Here is a 22315-nt window from a genome sequence, read left to right as displayed (position 1 = left end):
ATGAAATTCTAACCTTTAGTTTTTGCTGCTCTACTTGCCCCTCCTGTTCTCCACCAGGAGGACTAAGCGTCAGGTATTCAGGATAGCTTAGCTCAGGCTCCGGTTGAATGTGAACCTCCGGTTGAATGTGAACCTCCGGTTGAAGCTGGATTTGCTTCTTTGTGGTGCAAGGAGGGCAGATGTACTCCTCCCCTTTCCTCTCCATCTTACGGCCCTGTGTCGCAGTGATACCAACACAGTCCCCATGGAACCAGTCCTGGCATCTGTCACAGCAGATCATGAACCTGTGAAAAAACAGTAGCGATCAGGAAGTGAAACAGGCAGATGGTTGAGGTATGTAAACCTCTGAAGCTCAAGAGATGTTGTTACCAGAAACCAGTATTTACCTTTTATCTTGTTTTTGTCGACAGATGCAGTACAGAGCATTGGAGTCAGAGCCCTCGTTGTCTGATATGCCTGACCACTTTTTATCGTTTTTCTTCTCCTCCTCCTCCTCCTCCACCTCCTCTGGTGCATCATCATACTGGCCAGGCGTGACATCAGTAATCTGGTCTAAATCAGTGTCTATGACTATGCAGTCTGAGCTTGACTGCTGAGTGGGACTCAGAGTGGTGTCAGAGTTAGTAGACGAGATCTCTATTTCAGCAGAGCCGTGTGGATCATTTTCTTTTTCCTCCTGCTGCAGCTGCTGTTCAGCTGGATTAACAAGAACCACCTCGTCATCGTTGTCCTCATCATCTACTATGTTTGATTGAAGTGCAGCTGCCCTCCCCCTCCCTCTGCCCCTTCCTCTACCTCTTCCCCTGCCTCTTCCTCTGCCTCTCCCCCTTCCTCTGGCCTTTCCTCTTCCACCTCGCCCCCCTCTAGCTCTTGTGTCTCCCTGCCTGCTTTTGGATGCCAGTTGCTCTTTAATCTGTATCAGAGTCATATCATCACTGTCCTCTTCTTGACTAGAAATCAACACCACGTCATCGTTGTCCCCTCCTGCCACGTTTTCAGGAGTAACGGGTTGCGAGATCTCCATTTCATCAGCAGATTCAATATTATCAGGCATCTCTGTGTCCTCTATAACCTCTGGCTGAGGGGCCTCAATGGCACCAGTGGCTTCCAAACTGTCAGGAACTGCCAGCGCATCTGACATTTCCATTGACATGCCCTCGTTCCCACCGAGCAGTGAGAAGGCAGTGGAGAAGGCAGACCCAAAATCTTGCCATAAGCAGGGATCAAGGCTCCCTCCTGCAGAAGCTTCGGAGGCCGGCTTGCTCTCCTCTGATACAGGTGACGATGGGGCAGACCACTCAAGCTCATCTAGAACACTCTTAGTTGCGCTATTAGCTCTCTGGGTGGTGCAGGTTTCTGGAGTGGGCGGGGGTGTCTGGTTGGAGCGACGACTTCGGCCCCTGCGAACAATTGGAGGACTGTGGGTTAGGTCTCCGACTTCATCCAAGAACTCCCTTTTAGCGATGGTTGTCCTCCTGAAGCCCCAGGACTTCTTAACCTGAGACATGGTCGGCCTGACACTCGACTCGGCCCCTTCTGACTGGCTCTGCTGTTCCTCTATAGAAAGACAGAAAAAAAACATAGTAAACACAAAAATAAATCTCTTTCATGTTCGTCTGTAACAACAGGTTGTGCATCACAGCAACATGTCGACCAAAGAATCTGTGTTACCTTCATTATATTCATCAGAGGTGCTGTTATTTTCCATCGGGTCCATTTTGACATCCACAGGTAACAACTCTGTCAACACATAGAGACATAAGTTGTTAGTACACAAGTTTAAAGGAATTTTAACTATTCAGCATGTTGGACGAGGACTAAATGCGGAAAAAAGGCACCTTTAGGAAAAATTAGCAGATGGCTGCTACATTTCAAAAGCTCATTCCTCTAATACACCAAAAAATGCGCTCAATTGCCAGTTAATTTCGGTCACTGAACTAAAACTAATACGGCCTAATACTAATTATAATGTTCACTATTTGTTTAATACTCACAGATGTTTCTAAACAGTGACATTTAACCTGTGTGTTCACATCTGTAGACTTTGACCCAGACTCAAATAAGTCAACTTGGAGATTTAATCTGCCCCATTTTAAAAACAAAAACAATTAAAGCGATGTAATCAAGTTAATATCAACATAGGGCCTAACATATTTGACATGCAAAAACAAGGGATTATATAGTTCCACTTGTTTAGTACTGCATATAGTTTAATAACTATAATAGAATAAAGGAGTGGAAGGCTAGATATCCACATGTTTACATGGGTGTAGCTACACGTTGCTTAGCAAATGAGTGCATTTAAACAACACTTAATGAAATATACTGTGTGCTGCAATGTCTCTGTTTGACATTTACTTGTCTAATTTCATATTTTTTCTTTCATTTCCTAAATCTAAATCTACCAAAAGATGTGACTCTCTGCAGATTGTGCATTTAAGCAAAGAGGTGACGACTATGTGTGCAATCAACCAAGTATTTACACAATGAAAACACACAAACGAGTTAACAGCCTTTACCTATGTCACAAAACCAAACTTCCTTGTTCTGCAACGATGCAAATACCCAAAGAACTGCCCCGTGAAGAGAGAAGAGGAGTCTCCTTTCTGGCCTCGACCAACACTGCTCCCTGCAGCTCAAACATGCTAACGTTAGCCGCTAGCTAGCTAGCTGCTACACTACCTGCTAATAAATGCTACACGCTGCTAAGCTACTTGTCTCCAACGCTGACAAACATGTATTAAATGTTGCAGGCTTGTACGTGAACACCGTGATGAAAAACTGGACTCGTACCTTGAATATTTATTGGATTCGCTCAGCTAGAAAGCTAGTTAGCTAGCACAGCCTTCCATTTCCTCTGCATTGCCTTGCTGTTTCGAAATCTCGCGAGAGTTTGCTGATCACGGGCGGAAAGTCTCGTTGCTCCCTGTCCATCGGGAATGGTTTATCTCCGTTCATTTCAATAGAAAGAGGTCTAAATGAGATTAGAAGGTGATCAGAGCATTTTTATTTTTTCTTCACGAGTCCATTTATTGTATGTACAATATGTAAACACGAACACAAGCTCATAACAGACATGCTCACAGGGAATAATGCAGTTTCTATTTATTCCTACCCTCAGGATTTACACCAGCTTTGGATAACAAGTTAAACAGAGGCTTTGCTCAGAGCTGACATTCATATGAAGTAATTTATTTTCAAATATCTTCTTTTTTTTTTTTTTAGACACATAGAAATGTGATTTCATTAAACATACTATAAAAACATATAACACTATAAATATTGTTCAGGTATTTTCTTACAAAAACTTTGTACAGTTTAAATTTTCAGTTCTTTTTTTGTTTGTTTTTTTAATAAATCACAGATATTTTATTTTTTTAATGTAGGTCTATACAATGTGGAACTACAATACAAAGTTGGTATGAGCCAAAAAATGCCCCCGCTGACGTAGATGAAAACATTATGTTTAAACTTGCATTACTCAAAATAACTCAGTTGACATGGTTTAAAACAAAAATTAAACTTGCATAACTCAACATACCTCTGATGGCACCATTACAAATGATTATCAACAGTTGATGTCTGTTTTTGTCTCATAATATTGAGATAAATCCACTAAATGAAACAGCGATGAAGTACTTAAGAGCAGCATTGAAAAGTGTAAATATTCTGTGGGTCGATACAATCTTGTTCAGACTTGAAACAAAGTGGTAACAGAGCTATAACAAACCTACAATATGAAAACATACAACCTCACATTTTATTTCTCAAGACAGACTACTTTCACATTGTGAATCCACCTGAACACAGACTCGTGGAAACTGCGAATGAGAGATGAACAAAGAAAAAAAAAGTCCACCAAGCAGATGTACACATGGGAATGGAGAAATCAAAGTGATTTGTCACAGAGGTGGAGGCCTTCGAGCACCAAGTTTGACGCGTATGTTTTGACGCGACAAGCCCCACAGCGGCCTGGCAAAAATGTACGAGAGTATCTGTAGTGTAGCAGTTAGGTCACAGTAACGGCAGCACTGTCCTTGCTCTTGTCAATGTATGTGGGAGAGTTGCTTTTGTCTGATAAGGGTCCTGCTGCAGGGGGAAGGGTCTGTGTGGCAGGAGAGTGGCTCGATGGTTTGCCTGAAGGGTCTGAGTTGGACTCTGCGTCTGGCTCCTGCTGCGAACCTGAGGCTGTAAGGGAAAACGAAATATAAAATGAGCATAACGACATTGTGTATCTGTAGATTTTGCCTCTTACCACCCCCAAATTGGATTAGAGGCAAGGCTGTGTCTATCAAACAATGATGAGGTAAGGGATCTGTATTTATTATTGCAAAGTTATACTTTTTCAGTTGGTTGGATACATTATATGAGCTTTTGAAGGAATGATTGCTCGGGTTGAGAGGAGCTGGGGGTTAGGTGACATTGGGGCTGAGTTTAAAGGAGGAAAGACATCCTGTGTTTTGGATGGTGTCATGTGCATTAAATATTGATTATATTATTGATAATAATCGCAAGATGCTGTAGTAGAAATGTAGTAAACATGGAGAAAGAGCTGCCTTAGAATTTACATTTCCCATATTTGTTTTATAAAATGCAGTAGAGTGAGAAGATTTGTCAGTTTAAAAACAATAACAAAAAACATCATCCTTAAAATATCATACTTAAGAGAAAGGAAATCGGGATCTGTGGAAAAAAAAAAATCTGCTTAAAAAGATGCAGTTGGTAACATAAAAAGAACAACCATATACCATATTTTCTCAAACTGTCACCAGGTGTATATGAACGTTTGTGATCTTGGTCGCCGTTTTGAAAAACAGTCGAGTCGAAACAAAGCACCGCTCACCGGCTAAAACAAACTTTCTCATCAAACAGCTAAACAGTTTACTATAATATATTTCTGAAAAATATTTGAGGCAAGAAATGGGCAATACCGTTACAGAATCTTGATTCATATTTGATCAGTGCTGCCTAGGTTGACAATTTGACCAGAAATCATTAGCTTCACGAGCAGTGATTGACAGCTGCGTTAGAGACTCCTCTGCTCTTATTGGTTGTTTTTCTTTAGGTGCAGTGGAAACTTGCAAAGAACCTGATTTTTTCACAGATTGTCAGTCTCTTCTACTTCTATTATGATATAGTAACAGTACAAGCTATTATAAGCCAAAGACAGCTTTAATCCATTATTTCACAAAGTAAAGAATACATTAAAATGATTTGTTTGTTTTATAATACACAAGAAAAAAGCCAGGCATTAAAGTACAAAAACGTTTAATTTTTGACAAAAATTCGGTTAACATCAGGAGAATTATCCATCCTGATGGCAAAGACAACAAAATGTTTATTCCTTTTCAGTACAGTGTAGTACAAAGTTACTTTATTGCCATCTGTATTTCATGTCAAATAACATTTTAGTTTTGGATCACAGTGCTTGAGGAGCAAATACTGGGTGCTTCATCTGCAACAGGAAACACTGAGTTGACATTAAGAAAACAAAAGAAAAGAAGAACACCTTCTATCCCGTCTCTAAATCAATTTAAAATAATAAATAATGAATAATGAAATACTTGAGTGTATACATTTGATTTTTCTAAGTATCTTTGTAAAACTGTTTCATTAGATTTTCATATAATGTTCATTTAATGTAATAAAACAAGAGATTTTGGTATTCGTACTTGCCAATTCTTTTTTTTAAATCTTTAATAAACATTTTGTGACAACTTTGTGCATCACAGCACTCATCCTAAATCCACAACAGATGGTGTTCCGGATTTATTGTTTATATTGAACACACTAATGTGCCGTGAGTGTGTTTTTGTTACCTGACTGTGTGCAGGACTTCATGTGTTCTGGCCAGTGGGCTTGTTGGCAGGGGTAATCACAGTAACTGGTGTTCCAGCAGCAATAGAAGATGGCCTCCTTCCTGCAGTTGGCGCACCACTGTTTCTTTTTAGTCTCATCCACTAGCTGCTGCTTTTCCACCTCCGTCTGCTTTTTCACCTCAGCCACCAAGCGTTCTCTTTCCTGCTCCAGACTCTGCCTCATCTCTGCCATCGTCAGTTCTGCAATTAAGAGAGACACAATAAAAACCAACTTGAAATTCATGCCATGTGAAGGATTCATATAACATGCATGATTTATATTATATGTTCAGTAGTACATCCACTCTCAGAGGTGTGGTGACAGAAAACTTACCAAGATTGTGCTTCATCTCTGACAACTCTTGTTGATGCAGCCACTGGAGCTTCTCAATCTCTATCCTTAACCGTCGAATCTGTGGCAAAAATACAAAGGGATTAAATCATGCCAAGTATTATTATGACATGTTAAATAAGCATCGGTCTATATGCCAGAATTTACCTCCGCAATTGTGTTTCCTGATGTGCTTTTGGAAAGATCGTTGTAGATTTCAGTCATTGTCCCTTTTATTGTGTCCATAATCTGCAGATTTTTAAGCAAAAACATGCGATATTAGTCAACAGTTTTAACCACTTTTAATCCTGAAGTGAAGTGACGAGAGCAGTTATTCAATTTAAAAGGAAATAAAATCGGCTAATTTACTTTGTTTGTGTACTTGGCTATATCCGCAGCCACCTCTGCTGAGCCTGTAGGGATCTGTAAGTCTCCTGACGAGGAGCTGCCAGATGTGACCTGGGCTGCTGTTGATGAGGAAGAACTCTGAGGCACGTCCTTTTGCACTGCAGGGGATAAAAGATGAATAATTAGGAATCTTTAAATACACTTTTTATCTTTTTAATTTAAGTTAATTGTTCAGAAGATTGATTTTGCTGGCGTATATACCCTTGGCAGCTTGTCTGGTCTGGTAGCGGGTACTTGAGGAGTTCTGCTGTTGGGACTGCAGCTGCTGTGGGCTGCGTGTCTGCCCCGGACTCGGACTCTGACTCTGGGCCGGCACCTGCACTGGTGACTGATCTCCATGCTGCTGCTGCCTCTGCACCTTCTGCATGTGCCACTTCTGAGAGGACGTCTGGAATTTGGTCGGATTCCACACCACTGCTCGCTGCACGGCCTGAGCCGTCTCTTTGGGCAGTAGAGGGCGCTGTTTCTTCAAAGCTGCAGGTACTGGGGACGTTGCGGAGACCGAGGTGGAGGCAGGAGAGGCAGCACTGGTGGATCCACCGGTAGCTGTGGTGGCACTGGGCGTACCAGAAGCTGCAGTGGAAACAAGGTTGAGGGCTGCTGTGATGGCAGGTTGCAAAGTGTCCTTCAGGTTAGAGGCGGATTCCCGTGCTGGAGCAGCTGCTGCAGCAGATGAAGGCAGTTTACCTGAGCAGAAAATAAATAATAGTTCTCCATAAGTGTGAATCATTCTGGATTTCTAAATTGGGCATGTTAAGCCCAAGAAGGTTAATGTGGAAGTGAACTTGAAGCCATTGTTTTGTTGTCTACTTGAGGCCATTTGTCCTCAACTCAAAGAACAAGATTGATGTGTAAAACTGGAAGAATTCCCCTTTGTTCCTTATACTGTCTATAATATATGGTGATTTTTCACACACTCACTGATTCATGGAATGTATGAATAAGGAAACTTTTAAAGTGAAAAACAGGCTCAGACAACACACTAAGGATAAGATAGCTTAGAGAGTTTAAAGAATGAATCATGGTTTACTGGAGGAGAGTTCATTTTGATGGACTTGCACTGAAGCCGACACTGGCCCTCACTTCACTATTTTGTGTTCCAACATTTCAAAAGGTATTATTTCCTCCCAGTTCTCCTTTTAAACTGAGACACAAGTCAAAATGAGAACCACAGGAGAAAATGGACACAGTATGTTGAAGGCCTCACCTTCCAACTTGGCAACTTTCGGCTCTTTGAGAGTCTTAGCCGCAGAAGCTCCCGGCTCTCTTCTCGCCCTCTTTGATTCCCGACCTCCGTGTTCATCTCCCAGGTCGATCACCAGCTCTCTTTCAGAATCAGAGTCTTGATCAGTCGCTGATGTGGCAGCAGCTGCTCTGCCCTGCTCTTGGGCTTTGGGTTTGGGTTTGGGTTTGTCAGCGAGGGGCTGCGACTGGGGTGTTCTGGGTTTGTCCTGGAGGCCCCTATCGGGGACAGTGGCACCCTGCTTGTCTTTGAGCGGAGGTTCAGGGGTGGCTTTATCCGCTTTCTCTGTAACTCCCTCCTTATTCTCTCCATCTGTGTTTGCTTTGGGCCTTTTTCTGTCTGCTTTGTCATGGTCGTCCTGGACCGAGCTCTTTGGCTTGTGTTCCTCGTCGCTGAGATACTCGCTGTCACTTGAGTCGGATTTCTCCGAGTCGTCAGAGTCGCTGTGATCCACACCTTTGTACACATCTTCAGAGATCTCATCTATCCCTGAATGGAGAAACATACATTATTGATTACATGTTTAGAAAGAGTTAAAACCCCATGTTATCCCTAACTCAGCCACACTGTGTCTGATATCACGTGTGTCAGCTTTTTAGGTAAAATTCATCCTAATTTATCACAACATAAAACATTGTTGAACAAGAATATACAATTAGTCACTCAAAATTCACTGTATAAAACAAACAAAAAAAAAGATTTACGAGAAAATAGCAAAAAGGTAATTAGATTAGATAAGTACCGAGCTGTGCCTTGCAGCTCTCAATTGTCTTGTCGAGGCTCCTGATGGGTCTCTTTGGGGTCGGAAGGGAAGCCGACGCTCCTTGTTGTTGCTGCTGTTGCTGCTGTTGCTGCTGCACCGTCTCACTCAGCTCCTTCAGATCCATCTCAGCCTTCACCCGATCTGAAAGAAACAGGATAATGTTCAATATCAGTACAAATTCAGGTAAAATCTAACACGGCAATGATGTGTTGATTGTTAACCTTCATCATTACACTATATTTGTGCTGTTGGAACTGACCCAGGTTGAGATTGAGGATGCCGCCTGTGCCTGCGGTCCTCTCCTGCTTGGGGACCAGTCCAGGGTTAAAGGGCTTCGGGCTGCCTGCCGCGTTGCCTGCAGGACCCATCTTCCCCGAGACTGGAGATGCTGTAATTACAAATGTAAATTCATTTTTAAAAAGTGCATCACCCCTCTCATGGCTAATTTAAACCCTGCAATAAATTATTTGATTGGCCATTTTAGGGCAGCAAAGAAAAGTTGTGAACACAACATTTACATATCTTCACCTTTTAAGTTGAAGTTAATATGTGGAACTTGTTAGCAAACAGTATTTACACACCAACAATATCATTCATTTGGAGTTTTACGTCCACCTCATTAGAATTATGTCCAAATGTACTTTTCTTTAAGCTCTGGTTTTGTCTCCACCAACATCTGAACAAGCCTTCCAGCTAAGCAAAGAGCCAACACTTGCTATAAAGGGTTGTAAAAGCCTGCGTAAATTCTCCGTAGGTTCAACTCTACCAGCGACCCCTTTCACATCATCATTGAATAAATGACTATTGCTATAAAATAAATATCAGTTGTTTTTTTTACCAGTATAGTCCATTGATTCCTCTCCAGTGCTGTAGTGGAAAGCAGCATTCCTGCCGGGCTTTTCCAGATCCTGCTCCCCATCGGACCCTGTGTGAACTGAGGAGTTGGTGCTCATGGGGGACCGCGGCATGTCCGTCATGGAGACCCTCCGACTCATGCCACTGGGCGTTGAACTCTTGCCGAGGACCATCTTAGGAGACGCGGTTATATCGAAGTTGAAGCGAAGTTTATCCTGTTTCTCCGTTTTCACGGTCCCGGCACTGGGGTTGGAGGGGTCCAGTAGCATCTGTAGCTGGTTGTTGGGTGTGAAGGGAGTGCGGAAGGGTGCATAGTTGAATACCCCAAATTTCTTGCGAATATTTTCCACATAAACCTCCATCTCTTGCATAGCACTGTTGAAAATGCTCTTTGTCTTCTTCACGGAGAAAGGGATCTCTTTGGACATGAGGTAGCAGTTATTGATAGGGACCCAGGCCCTAATTATAAGCACAACAAAATATTAACCAAGTTAGAATGACCAGGATAATTATTTTTTGACTTTTGGTCCAACAACACAAACACACAGAGCTATAGATCTCCTACAAAGTTTCTCTCACCTGTCATGTTGCCCAAAGAAGCGCGCGTCTACCTGCCCGTCCTTTTCCCGAAGTGCTTTTGCTGGCCAGAAGGGAAAGCCCTTTAGCTTAGCCCAGACCAGAGGGTGGGGTGGACTCTATGAAAGGGACAAAGCAAAAAATAATCAAATAACTAACGGATCTAAAATCAAAACCAAATTGTATAATTACAGTATGTAAGATGGTGTAAGGACCTACACATGGCTCACAAAACCAGTTGTCCCTTTTTTGGCATGAAGACAGGTAGCACTCTGGACACACCTCAATCTCATTCATCTAGAAATACATATTAAATAACAAAGATGTAATTCATCTATAAAAGAGACACTTATACAGAATATTTTTCATTATTAGGTGAAGCTTTTTACCTCATGTTCACAAATCTTGACGATGACTTTTGCAGTTGCTGTTAATTTGTGATTACCTGGAATAAAGTCACAATAAAGGCACAATTATTATTATTTTAAATTAGCATAGTAGAGGGATTACTGATATGTCAAAATAGCCTACCTCCATTGTAGATGATGCAGTTGTGTAAGATCCATTTCATGTCAGCAAGAAAGGCTTCAGTGCAGCCATACATTTTCTTTTTTATATTCTATTAGAAAAGTGAAAATAATAAAATCAAGGACAAGATACGTCACTGAAAATATTTAAATATTGTAAAATAAGGGCCACAAATCTTGATCCAAAGTTTGTTTTATGTATTGTATCTCTACTTTTTCATGTGAACTGTGGTGTACTCTACAATTTTGGGCTCTGAGGTATCTTTGGAGAACAGTACACACACACACTGTGTGTTATGCACTGTGTGTGTGTACACACACACACTGTGTGTTATGCACTTTGTGTGTGTGTACACACACAGTGTGTGTGTGTGTGTGTGTGTGTGTGTGTGTGTGTGTGTGTGTGTGTGTGTGTGTGTGTGTGTGTGTGTGTGTGTGTGTGTGTGTGTGTGTGTGTGCTGTCCCTTCCTGCTAAATCAACCATGTTTTTCCTACATTTTTAAATACTTTTTTGTACATTTATTTTACCATTTTTATGGTCAAATCAAATAAAAATAAACATTATTACCTTCTCTAAAGTAGACAGGTCCATGGGGTGGAAAATGTACTCTGCATAATCCGGATGCTGTTCCAGAGACACGGGTTTCTGAAAAGGCTCAGTCTGCTCGGTTTAGGCAAATATGGAAAAAAAACAAATAGATACATTAGCCAAACAAGTCTCATGTCCTGGATAGAGTTCCTGGACTTTTGTGTTTGGATATAAAAGTAAAGTCATATCAATCTTATTTATAAAGCTCAATATCACTAATTTGCTTAAAAAGGGGCTTTATAAACACAGACATGGAAAATAAGGCACCTATTAAACCAGCATTCAATGGATCTTTAAAGGACTTACCCCAGGCTGTTTAATCTTTTGGAGTGCAAATTTGAGCAAGTAGGAGAGTTGGTCTATTGTCAGCATTGTCATTGCCTTGCTCTGGGTTTCGATGCATTCAGCAACTGTTATTTTCTGCAAAAATAAAAGGTTACTAATTAATGACATTAATGAACCCATAAGGAAATTAAATTACATCAAAAGGACATTGGACCTCATTCACCAACCACTCTTAAGGAGAACTGTCTTACGCAGTTTTCATGAAGATTCTGACATTCATCAGTGTTTGTTTATTTGGGATTATTCCTTAGGCAATAAGAGACTCTACAAGCACATTTACGCACGTTTGAGTGCTGACAGGTTTCTGCATAAATAGTTATTTTCTTCAATTCTACAATTTTCAGTCGCCAATATGCATCAACAGCTTGAGAAAGAATCAATATACAAATGCTTTCTAAATAATTTGCTTATAGTAATAAAGAAAAAGAAAAAAAAGTTTTACAATCATCTACTTATGGTAATTCATTTGTTCCAGACAAATGTGATCACTTAAGGAGGTTTCTCCTGTTTTTTTTACAAAGCCTTATGAACTTGTAAAACAAATAAACAACTTTTTGCATTGGTTTATTATATCCACTAAAGCCACTACTTAATATGAAAGCCTGTTTGGCAATAACTTCCTGCAGAAGCACCTCCACCCCAGAACTATTCAAGTGTTTTTTTAATCTTTTGAGTCCTGTGCTCCAGCCTTTTTGATTTTGTTTGGGCGTTTTCATTTCTGTGTATGCAAAACGCCAATTCATGTAGATTAGCAGGGCGTATGCGTATGCTGATTAGGACGAGGCACACACACCTTGAATCGAAGAGGACAATGGGATTCATCATTATAAAGGAAACAGGTACGAACAATTCTGCGGTTTAAGAAAATGTCCTGAATCTGCTGTAGACTTTTCTAAGGAACCTTCTCAAGCACAAATTTAAGAAAAATAAAATATTGGTGAATGAGGCCCATTGAAACTAATATATAAACGAACATCTAAACTTTTGTTTAGTTGATATTACCTGCTTTCTTTTAAATTGGCTTATTTATTTAAAATTCGGCCAATGAAAAGAAATGCATAGTAGCATATCAAAATTTCAATTCTCTAACATCTCTCAAACTTGCAGTGTGAGCAGTTAGCTTGCTGGGGTGTCACGCCATGTGTCATGGAAGGCTAAGAGGTCGGTAGGTTTTTGAAACAACCGTAGACAAAAAGCCGGAGATTTCACCCATTTGTTCCTTCTCTCTGGCTCAAGCTGCACATGACACATAGTCTGACACCCCTTTGGTCAACTAAGCAAGCTAGATTGTGCCTTGCCACAATCGTTTGCGTATAGCCACACACATACACGTCTTCTGCGAGATACCTCACACTCTGGACAGAACCAGTCGCCCTCGGGCTCAGCTGGTAGTTTGAGGCACTTGGCGTGGTACACCCTGGGGCAGAGCTCACAGCAGAGCACCTGGCCCTCGCGGTGGCACAGCCAGCAGTAGAAGTCATTCCTTCCGTCCTGCGGTACAACATCAACAGGGTCTGTGGTGAGTGCTGGCTGCTTCATATAGTAAAAGGGACCATGTCTTAGCTCTGACTGAAATGCAGGCAAGAAAAAACAGGGGGGAAGGTTTCAAAAAACACGCAGGAACACAAAAAAGGTGCAGTGCAACAGAAACAAAACAGCAATAAGGTTGGGTAAGCAGGGTAAGCAGCATAGAGGGAAGTGACTAGGTCATGAACCTAACATGTTTTAAAGAAAATAAGTAAACGATCTGGTCAATCGCCTGTTCCAACTAACTTAACAGGTTTCAGGGTGGGAACTAGAGGATAACTTGTTTTATGTTACAATTAGCTCACATTTCAGAGTAAAAACAAAGCATTATATAGTTCCCTGTTAAGAACCAATCTGGTATTCTGCTGATGATACACTGGATGGATGAGTAGAAGCTGATGCATCTGTTTTCACAGTCCAAAAATATCGTAAGCTTGAGTCTTAAGCTTTCACCAAATCAGTGTTAGGCATTAATTCTACACGAGTAGTGGTAAAATTCAATTGCAGCCTTTTTGCCTATTAAAAGCATGTACAACACCGGTCAAAATACCACACAAAAATGCTCAAATCATGCAAGTTTAACAGAGGACTAATGGGTAAAAGGGAATCACTCAGCACCACGTTAATTTGGCAAGCAAATACTGAAAACATATGCATCAGAGTCTACCATCAAAGTGCATAACAATTCAATTTTGCCACACAACAGGACATAAATGACCAGAGATGATTAATAAAAATAGGCAAAATGACTAAAATAATAAAGTAAGTGTGAGCTGAGAATGCATTCATGGCACTGCTAAAACCCATCACAGCAGGTAACATCCATACACGTTTGTCCATCTTTTAGCTGACAGTATACGAGATCTGACTGGATACTCAAAATCTAAATTGGTGTGCTCTCGCAGGCAAAGTGGTGTGTTGTTTTTTTTTATCAATAAAGTCCTGCATTGAACTTTGACCTCTGCAGTGTTTGCAGTCCTCCAGTCTTTGTTTGCTAAACATAATCATTTCTGTCTTTCCACCTTTTAGGTAGTCCACGTTTGAGAAAAAGGTGCCATACCAACATCAGAACTGTTTATCACAAGGCTGTGTCAACTATTACTGCTACTTTCTGAATTTGACATTCACACCCACGTCAACCAGTTATGTGGAGATGAGAAAAGGAGCCATGGTTTGAAGTTGTTTTTCCAAGCACTGCTTTCTAATTATTCACACAACTTTTGTTGTGACACTCCTTTGGGGTAAAACAATATCTTCTAGGAGATACCGTCTGAGGATGAGTATAAAACATCCATGTGACCCTCGTCTCTATGAGCAGTTTACATTTGTTAAGTACGCCTGTTTAGATCAGCTGTAAACAAATTTGATTTCCCACGAGGACGGACAACAAGTCGTAGGAGCTTCTTCCTTTTGAGCACAACCTTAACTAAAGCCGTCTTAGACCAAAGAAAGTCTTAGTCAACTAACACTCGTTCAATTTTGTAGAGTAATCGATTAGTTGAATTAATTGACAGATCTGTAAAACTGAGTTTGTCCAGAAGAGTATAAAACAAAAGCACCACTTTAAATCTGGTGTTTAATGGAAATGTGCTCATAAGTGTCTTGGAAAACGTCATTGAGCATGAGAAAATGATGTAAAAATGGACAGAATGGTGGAACATTTAATCCGATTTTAGATGACCCTATTGTCAATTCAAGTTGTCTTTGTTTTGGATTTTTCTTGGTGCATCCTCTTCGGCTTACTCAACTATCGGATGTAGACAGACCTCAAAGCGTGAACACTGTACACCACAGCCTTTGAGAGCACGTCAGATCTTGAAGCGAGTACACCCGAGCACTTACCTGGTCTTTGTTATGATGGTTTATGGCCCCGGGCTTCTTCTTTTTCTTGAGAGGGCTGGGGGAGGTGTCCGAGGGAGAGTGTCCATTTGAGGAATGGGTGGGACTGGACACCCTTCTCTTCTGCGACGCCACGGTCCGTTCCGCTGACCCCGGTGGATCAGGGACTGGAGGCAGAAAAGACAATCGGGTCATCACACGATGGGAGACGGGGCTTGTATTGTTCACTGCACTCAACACAATGCACGTGCTTTGGAGGATTAAAAACACAGGTGCCATGGTAGTAATTTAGCTATTGCTAGAAGAAATCAAGAGGAAGGGAACAAACACAAACCTTAATACATCATCGAACATTAGAGCTTAGAGAGAAACCAGGGAAGTGCAAATTCAAGTCATTTCCAGCTGAGAAATGTGATAGTCGGATGCAGTGCTCAGCTCTTACAATTTTGTCATCAAGTACAGCAATCACACTGATTTAAACGCAATTATTGAAGATGCCACTTATACATATTAGCCTACCACTTTATAGTGACAAATAGCTGAAGGGCTCCCTCTGAACTAACAAGACTGTGTTGATACTTGACAAAATTGTGAACAGGCAGGCAGCCAGGCATAATGGAGTATCTTTGCAGTCCTATGAGATCAACAAAACGCATCAAACTGCTCTCCTAACAGTCAGTAAATAACCTTCACATCCTCTTAAGACCGCTGAGAAGTGGAACTCTTAATGCGAGGAGCTCGGCCTTTATAGACTTACCTTTGGATCGTGCAGATGCATCCATCCCCTCTACCACATCGGACTCTGTCTTTATCTCCTCCTCAGCCAGACTGCAGAGCGCCGAAACAAGAGCCACCCAGAAAGAGAGGCAAACACAAAATCAGAAAGGGTGTTCTGAAACCACATCAGCATAACAGTAAACAAGTGGAACACCACCTAAGGCACCCGGGGTCCCAGAGGATCTGTCAATAGGGACTCTGCAGCGTTTCCATTGTTATTGTTTTCATTTGATTTCTGCACATCCCTGACATCTTGCTACGAAAGTTCAAATATTTTCCATAATATCAGTGACAAGCAAGCGTGAGTATGTTCTTTATGTTCCAAGAGGGAGTATGGCAACAATCGCCATGGCAACGCTCCTCTCCGCTAAGCACAAGTTGATATTCACAACAACGCATAGGGCCATTTTATTACCCCGCTGCTCCGTCCTTCAGGAGAAGATTGCAGCTATAGATTGTAGTGAGATAAGGTCCTGATCTTTGCTGTGCTTTGTTTATAACAAATGGTGAATAGACCCGTAGTAAAAAGGAGGGAGTCGGAGGGAGGGGGGTCCATACTGCTGGAGGAACATCGTCTCAAGACGAACAACAGAATGCGTTTCTGCTACCTCTCCAGCCCCTTCAGTAACAACAGGATGACACGAAGGATTTGGAGCCCATCCATGGAGACCGATAGCAAGAGACCCATCTAACAAGCTTAAATGTAAATAATTCTGTCATGCATCTTCACCGCATGTATATTCAAAGCAGCTTTTGTGGCCATGTCATGTTTATATCACTATCCATCAGCAATTCTGTTTATATGGCACCACATGTTTACCATTTAGGAAATATTCACATGCATAGTACTTGAGTTACATAAGAATGTCGCCTTTTTCCCCACTGCTGCGTTCACAAAGCCAATAAAAACAAGTCCACATATAGGGAATCAATCCAGAAGAGAATAATACAATATCTCCAACATGCACATCCAGCAAGGCAAAGACTGGTTTCCCCAAGTCACCAGTCCTGCTCTCATCTCGTTTCCTCTGAGGAAAAGAAAATTAAAAGAATAAAGGGGATCTGGCGATAAATGAAAGTCTTTGAGTATTTGGCTCCTCCTTTGTCAGATCAACAGAAGGCCCTGTTCCAAGGATGTAGCCTTTATTCACGAGCCCCGGGGAAGAAAACCCTCCCAAGGACCCCTGACAGGTCACACACTTGACCAGTCCATAGCTTTGGCTGCAGCTCTGGTTTCCAGCTAGGATGATGGGTTTACAGGCTACGACTCAAAGGTCAACCACATTTGTGGGATAAGCCTTTTTTTTTTTTTTTTTTTTTTTTTTCCTTCTCTGAAAGTAAAGGAATGCTCTTCACATTCCCTCCTCCACCCCTTAAAGAGACATTCCACACAAAGTTGATCAAATGTCAGTTCTCTGATGAGCATAGGGAGGTGAACCCAACTCAAAAGAGATTAGATGTGTACAAAAAAAAAAAAAAAAAAAAAAAAAAAAAAAAGAATACCGATACAAGATACTGTGACCAAGCCAACACTTCAAGGCTATTCTAAAAACATTCCTTGCTCTCTCAGACAGAAAGCTTATCAAACTGAAACTCAAAAGAACAAATGCATCATAACCTGTACTGCCTGAAAAATGTCAAACATGGCTGCAGAGTTTCTTTAAAAGATATGGCATGTGAGTATCTTGTTTCAGGCTACCAACAGTCACACACACACACACACACACACACACACACACACACACAAGCACACACGTACACACCAACCCCTCCCGGGGCCTTCCTGTTCCGGACTGAGTGAACAAACGAGGCCCACATGAAATAAGACTACGATAGCCAAGCTGCTCTGCTACGTGTACCACAGCCCTGAAAAAGAGAGAACACACACACCAGCACCAGAACAAAGTGCCACAACCTTGAATAATAAACACGCACTTAATGGCAAGACATTGCTGCGACTACCAGGATGACTAATAGTGAGAGAGAGAGAGAAAAAAAAAAAAAAAAAAAAGTATGCTGATCCAGAGGACAATCTCAGATCAGGAGCTATGATCCATCACACAGGGAGAGTTAGGCAAATAAATCCTCAGCAGATTCTGGGAAATATTCCAGAGAGACGCGGGTCACAAGAAAACACTGACAGTATTCCCCCTCTGCAAGTAGTACCTGATGGGCAAAAAGGAAACAACACTGACTCAATGCCTTTAGATTCCACTCCTGTGAGAGACGAGCAGGGTTCTCTCGTCACAGAAAATGGAGGCCACAGCTTGCTCCCCTCCCCCTCTCCCCCATCCCCCACTCCGAGGCTCAGACTCAAGCACTGGCACATCCATGCAGGAGGACCAGAGAGATCTGTGGAGATTACAGTCCAACATTTAAAAAAAAAAAACCAAACAAACAAAAAAAAACACACGGCTATGTCAAGACAAACCTTCACAGAGATAGAGGAGGAACACAGTGAGGGACACACAAGAGAAAATCCAGCAAAGTGAGAAACACTCATCTCTTTTTTTTTTTTTTTTTTTTTTTATGTCTTCGATCTTGGCTTGCCTCCTTCCCTTGAATACTGCTGTCATAGAATAATTAGATTTCTTTTTGAAGAAAGAGAGACCGTCACTGTGAAGCCACAGTGAGATCCCGGCAAGGCTATTCTCTATACTTTTAAAGAATGTGCAGTTCATTCACATCAAACAGACAAATGGCCTCTATATGGCAGTGGAGGGAAAGCCATTCAATGCAAACATCGTTATTGTACTCCCTGCTCTAGGAACTGGAAACACTTGGGGTTAATACCATGGACGACAAAACATCCGACTCACTGTGCAACACAAAAACCCCAGAGAGATTATTAGGTTTTGTAAAATGACAAGAGACATTCAGCTTCAACAAGACCGACGATCGCATGCAGACAAATGAAGAAATGGATGCTATTAACTTCCGTTTTTTTTCCTGAAATCAACAAAAACATCACAATTAAAAGCAGAAGGTATAAGATCCTAGTTTACATTTAATAAAAATCATGACTTTAACTAGATACAATGCCTGTTTTACAAGGTAAAAGCAACACCAAACTATACTACAAGTATGCACAGAATATCCAGTATTAAAGAAAAGCTTTGACCTGGATTTTATATAAGGCTGTAAAGGGAGAATCAAAGATGGCTGTGGAATTTTCCAGAAGGCCCTTGCTCTCCCTGCTGCTCTCCCTCTGATTGTCAATCTTTAACCTCGGCTGTAGCTGCAATTGGCTGCAGGGCCCACAGGGTGGAACGTTATTGGTCAGCCGTGCTATGCTACACGGATCACAGTGTGCAGGCTCCCCTCTTCCTCTTAAAAAGCATTTTTTTTTTTTTTTGCTGCATTGCAGAGATTTCCCCCTGCATTCGAGGCTTTATATTCCTTTACTTTTGCTTGCCCTTCTTGATTATGACAGTCCAAACCAGAGGGGATTGAATGAAAAAAAAAAAAAAAAAAAAAGGCCCTTTGGGAGATTATATATGTGTGGGTGTGATGCATAACTCAGTGACTCTGCCGTATTGACGAGGCACACGCTACTTGTCCCGACGCCACGACATTGCACACGTATCTTACTATAAGTGTAGCGTTTATATTACTGCCTCAATCAAGCACTGTGGAGTTGACTCATTACAGTAGCGGCCAACGTCTGGCTTTGGTTTGACAGAGTGAGGGAGTTAGTCTAAAGAAACACCGATTGTAACGTTAGTATTTTCTGGCTGTGTCGTGTAGATGAAACACGCCTTGTGTCAGGCCACAAGAGAAATAAAACACTCTTTGTTTCCCCCACGCAGTTGAGACTGCTATGGTGATACATTATGTAACACTATGTACAGTGCTCTAAAAATATACACAAAGGCAACAAACAGTAAAGAGTTTCCAAATATACCTCGTCTGTGTGTACATATTTATAAAATATCTTGAAAGAAAAACTGCTTCTTTTTTAAATCTGTATCTGACAATGTCTATTTTGTGTGTATAACTGAACAACCACAGTACCATAAGAGAAAATATTGCAATATACACAAACAACACATACACACACACACACACACACACGCACACATGCACGCACATCATGTAAAAACCTGTTAGGTCTCATGTTGTTCCTCTGTCCCTGCAGTCTGATCTGTAAGAGGAGCTCTCTGAACACAAAATGGCCACTGTCTGTCTGACGACTGGAGAGTGGAGGAAGCAGTTTCACAATAGGTCTGCAGAGAAGGGCAAAGCCCCGGGGCTGCAAACTCACGGCCTACGGCTGTAAATAGAAGAAACCTGCGTCCCAAGGTCTAGTTTCTAAAGATTCAACTGGAATAGGTTCACACGTCGACAGAACGGGAGGTTTCTTTTCATGTTTGCTCTTCCTCTCATACATGTGGACTGTAGAAACTCCATTCGTTCTCCTAATGTGTACTAAGTTGCACAGTGTTCTAAACAATTTATTTTACATACACACATTCAGACTTAAAAACCAGTATTCAGTCATGCCCTGCACTCCTTGTCGCCTCCTAACAAGCACGTCTGTTGCCCCCCACGTCTATTCCCCGGCCCTGGCATGACACACAAGAAAACAGCACAGAGCCAATCCACTTACAAAGGGTACATAGCACCCGCCCTCCTCCTCCTCCTCCTCCTCCACTGCCCATCCCCCATTCTTTCTCTGCCAGGCTACAACACACGACTGCCACAACAGGAAAAAAAAAGGAGGTGTGGGTTGCCATTTTTTTTTTTTTTTTTTAAATCTAACTCTCCTTTGCATTATAAAAAAAAAAAAAGGAAAAGGATTTGCCATGGTCCACTCTGCCTCCTGTATGGCAGCCTGGTTGTCTGGGGGCACCCATGTGACCCTGAGACACAGAGAGAGAGCAAGGGTGAGAGTCGTTACCCAACCCCCCACCCTCCTCCACACTGTGGAGCAGTGAGGCCTGGCGAGGCCTCCAGTCCACCCCAGCTCCTCCTCCTCCTCCTCCTGCTGCTGCTGCTGCACACTAAACAGATTTTTTTTTTAAAGGTGTGCACATTCATCATGAGAAAACCAACAGTCACGACAACGACAAGAAGGAAGCCATGTTGTTATCAGAGAGTTGAGATTTAACACAAAATAAAGACAGAGCTTACCTCTGTGGATGCATGGCTGCCTGACACACTGTTATGTCAACACTTATAAAACATGGAGGACACTCTCAGCCCTCAGCCGGGGAAGGCTCCGCTCTTTCAGGCAAGGCGATCAGGCCCCAGTGTTGCTAGCCGGATCCTGACTGGTCGCTCTCCTCGCAGGCAGGATACAAGGCCGCGTCTGATTGGCCAAAATGTTTCCTGAGTAATTATCTTTGTTCAGTGCAGGCAGGGGCAGCTCTGTGAGTGTCAGAGACAGGGGAAGAAAAATAAGCAGAGAGCTAGGCCTGCAAACCACAAAATAACACGATTAATATGAGTATTTTTGACATACCAACCCTGTGCAACACTGTTTGAAGCTTCCACGTGTAGAACCTGGCTGTAGTTTTCTTATCTGAAGGCTTTAGAAGTAGAAATGGCAGCATGTAGACTGTGGGGAGCAGGACACCATGGCTTCTCTGCACAAGCCTCCATTTTTTTTTATGTGGAGAGGGCCTTTGTTTAAACTCCTCCCTCCCTCTTGGCCGCTTCTACAGAAAGGCTGAAGCTCCTCACCTATTTCGGCAGTTTGGTTTTGCAAAAAAAGAGAAAAGGAAAGGGAAAAGACCTTGAGTTTAAAGGAAGCTTTGCTTTTTTATGTCACACATTACTGTTGTTAGTAACCTTAATATATAATGGACCAGTGAGTGTTAACCGTAGACACATATAAATGAAGCCCATGTTTAGAAAAATGTAGTATATACAATAAAAACAATTAGAATAAATGTGAATCTCCCCGTCTTATCCTCCTCCATGAGAAGGAATACATACATTTGAATTTGAACACAGGAAGAGGTTTTTATAAAGTTTTAGGAGGGATTTCCTCTTAAACGTCTGAAATCGAAAACATAATGTATATTATATATTGTAAAATCCTGTATAATAACCCTTCCATTAAAACAATCTTCGGTGTTTTTCTTATAATGCTCCTATTTGGACTGAATTAGTTGTTGACTCTACTCTTTGGTCATTTGTATGGCTGTAAATGATACTGTTGTATTGAAAAGTGTTTACTTTTCTTTAAATGTAGATGGGGTTCGGGCTTGGGAATATATCAATATTATATATATATATATTATATTATATACTAGTGTCTTTTCCTAGTTTTAAAGACTGCATTTCAGTAAAAGTGATGTACTTTTATGGACATAGAAGACTGTTCTAGTTTTACTATTATTTGCCTTTACACACTTTGTCTTTACAGATTAGTATTATCAAAAATCTTATTGTGTAAATATTTTATGAAAGCACCAATAGTCTACCCTGAAATATAGCCGTATTACTGTTACCAAGGTATTTAGTAAAAATATTGTGATTTTCGATTCTCTCCATATCGCCCAGCCTTAAATGGGGCGTCCAAATATTAGAAAGAAAATGTTATTTTAATGCAATCCATTGCAAAAACCAACACAAACTGTTGCCTCTTAAATTGCCATAGAGGTTAATAGACATTATAACACTTTATACCAGCTATTACAGTGTTAGATCATCTTCAACTTCACATAATC

General features: G+C 41.4%; 2 protein-coding genes across 8 annotated transcripts in view; both read right to left on the bottom strand.

The window, feature by feature from the left end:
- si:ch73-181d5.4 (uncharacterized) overlaps positions 1-2880 on the bottom strand; it is a 31303-nt gene extending 28423 nt beyond the window's left edge. The window contains exons 1-4 of the mRNA XM_054609368.1: positions 2794-2880; positions 1672-1740; positions 387-1557; positions 14-284 (exon numbers count right to left, since the gene is read on the bottom strand). Of these exons, the coding sequence (XP_054465343.1) occupies positions 14-284; positions 387-1557; positions 1672-1717 (1488 nt within the window). The 5' untranslated portion in view covers positions 1718-1740; positions 2794-2880. The remainder of the gene's footprint in view (positions 1-13; positions 285-386; positions 1558-1671; positions 1741-2793) is intronic.
- A 116-nt stretch (positions 2881-2996) lies between these two features.
- Positions 2997-21263, bottom strand: LOC129099229 (MYND-type zinc finger-containing chromatin reader ZMYND8-like). Of its 7 annotated transcripts, none has more exons than XM_054608374.1 (21): positions 21103-21263; positions 20772-21008; positions 15619-15689; positions 14865-15028; positions 12843-13064; positions 11457-11570; positions 11130-11222; positions 10566-10653; positions 10424-10479; positions 10254-10331; positions 10038-10153; positions 9442-9917; positions 8863-8991; positions 8583-8744; positions 7805-8329; positions 6799-7284; positions 6559-6695; positions 6358-6438; positions 6193-6271; positions 5820-6059; positions 2997-4188 (listed from the first exon to the last, which is right to left on the bottom strand). In XM_054608374.1, the coding sequence occupies exons 2-21, from the start codon at positions 20783-20785 to the stop codon at positions 4010-4012; spliced, it is 3510 nt and encodes a 1169-aa protein (XP_054464349.1). In that variant the 5' UTR covers positions 20786-21008; positions 21103-21263; the 3' UTR covers positions 2997-4009. The 7 variants fall into 7 exon arrangements, with proteins under 7 accessions (XP_054464349.1, XP_054464350.1, XP_054464351.1 ...); XM_054608375.1 differs by having other exon boundaries at positions 21107-21263; XM_054608380.1 differs by lacking the exon at positions 2997-4188 and adding an exon at positions 5263-5455.
- Between the last annotated feature and the right edge of the window lie 1052 nt (positions 21264-22315).

This window comes from Anoplopoma fimbria, chromosome 12 (assembly GCF_027596085.1).
Source record: "Anoplopoma fimbria isolate UVic2021 breed Golden Eagle Sablefish chromosome 12, Afim_UVic_2022, whole genome shotgun sequence".
NCBI classification, from domain to species: domain Eukaryota; kingdom Metazoa; phylum Chordata; class Actinopteri; order Perciformes; family Anoplopomatidae; genus Anoplopoma; species Anoplopoma fimbria.
The sequence above is the reverse complement of the archived record's forward strand: the minus strand, read 5'-3'. Positions and strand labels throughout refer to the sequence as shown.

What these genes read in the sequence shown, in the direction of transcription:
- LOC129099229 (XM_054608374.1), bottom strand. An exon ending in GAGCTGCAAGGCACAGCTCG is followed by an intron (nt 8,330 to 8,582) that starts GTACTTATCTAA and finishes TTCTCCATTCAG; the next exon opens with GGATAGATGAGATCTCTGAA. An exon ending in GAAGTCCTGCACACAGTCAG is followed by an intron (nt 4,189 to 5,819) that starts GTAACAAAAACA and finishes TTTCCCTTACAG; the next exon opens with CCTCAGGTTCGCAGCAGGAG.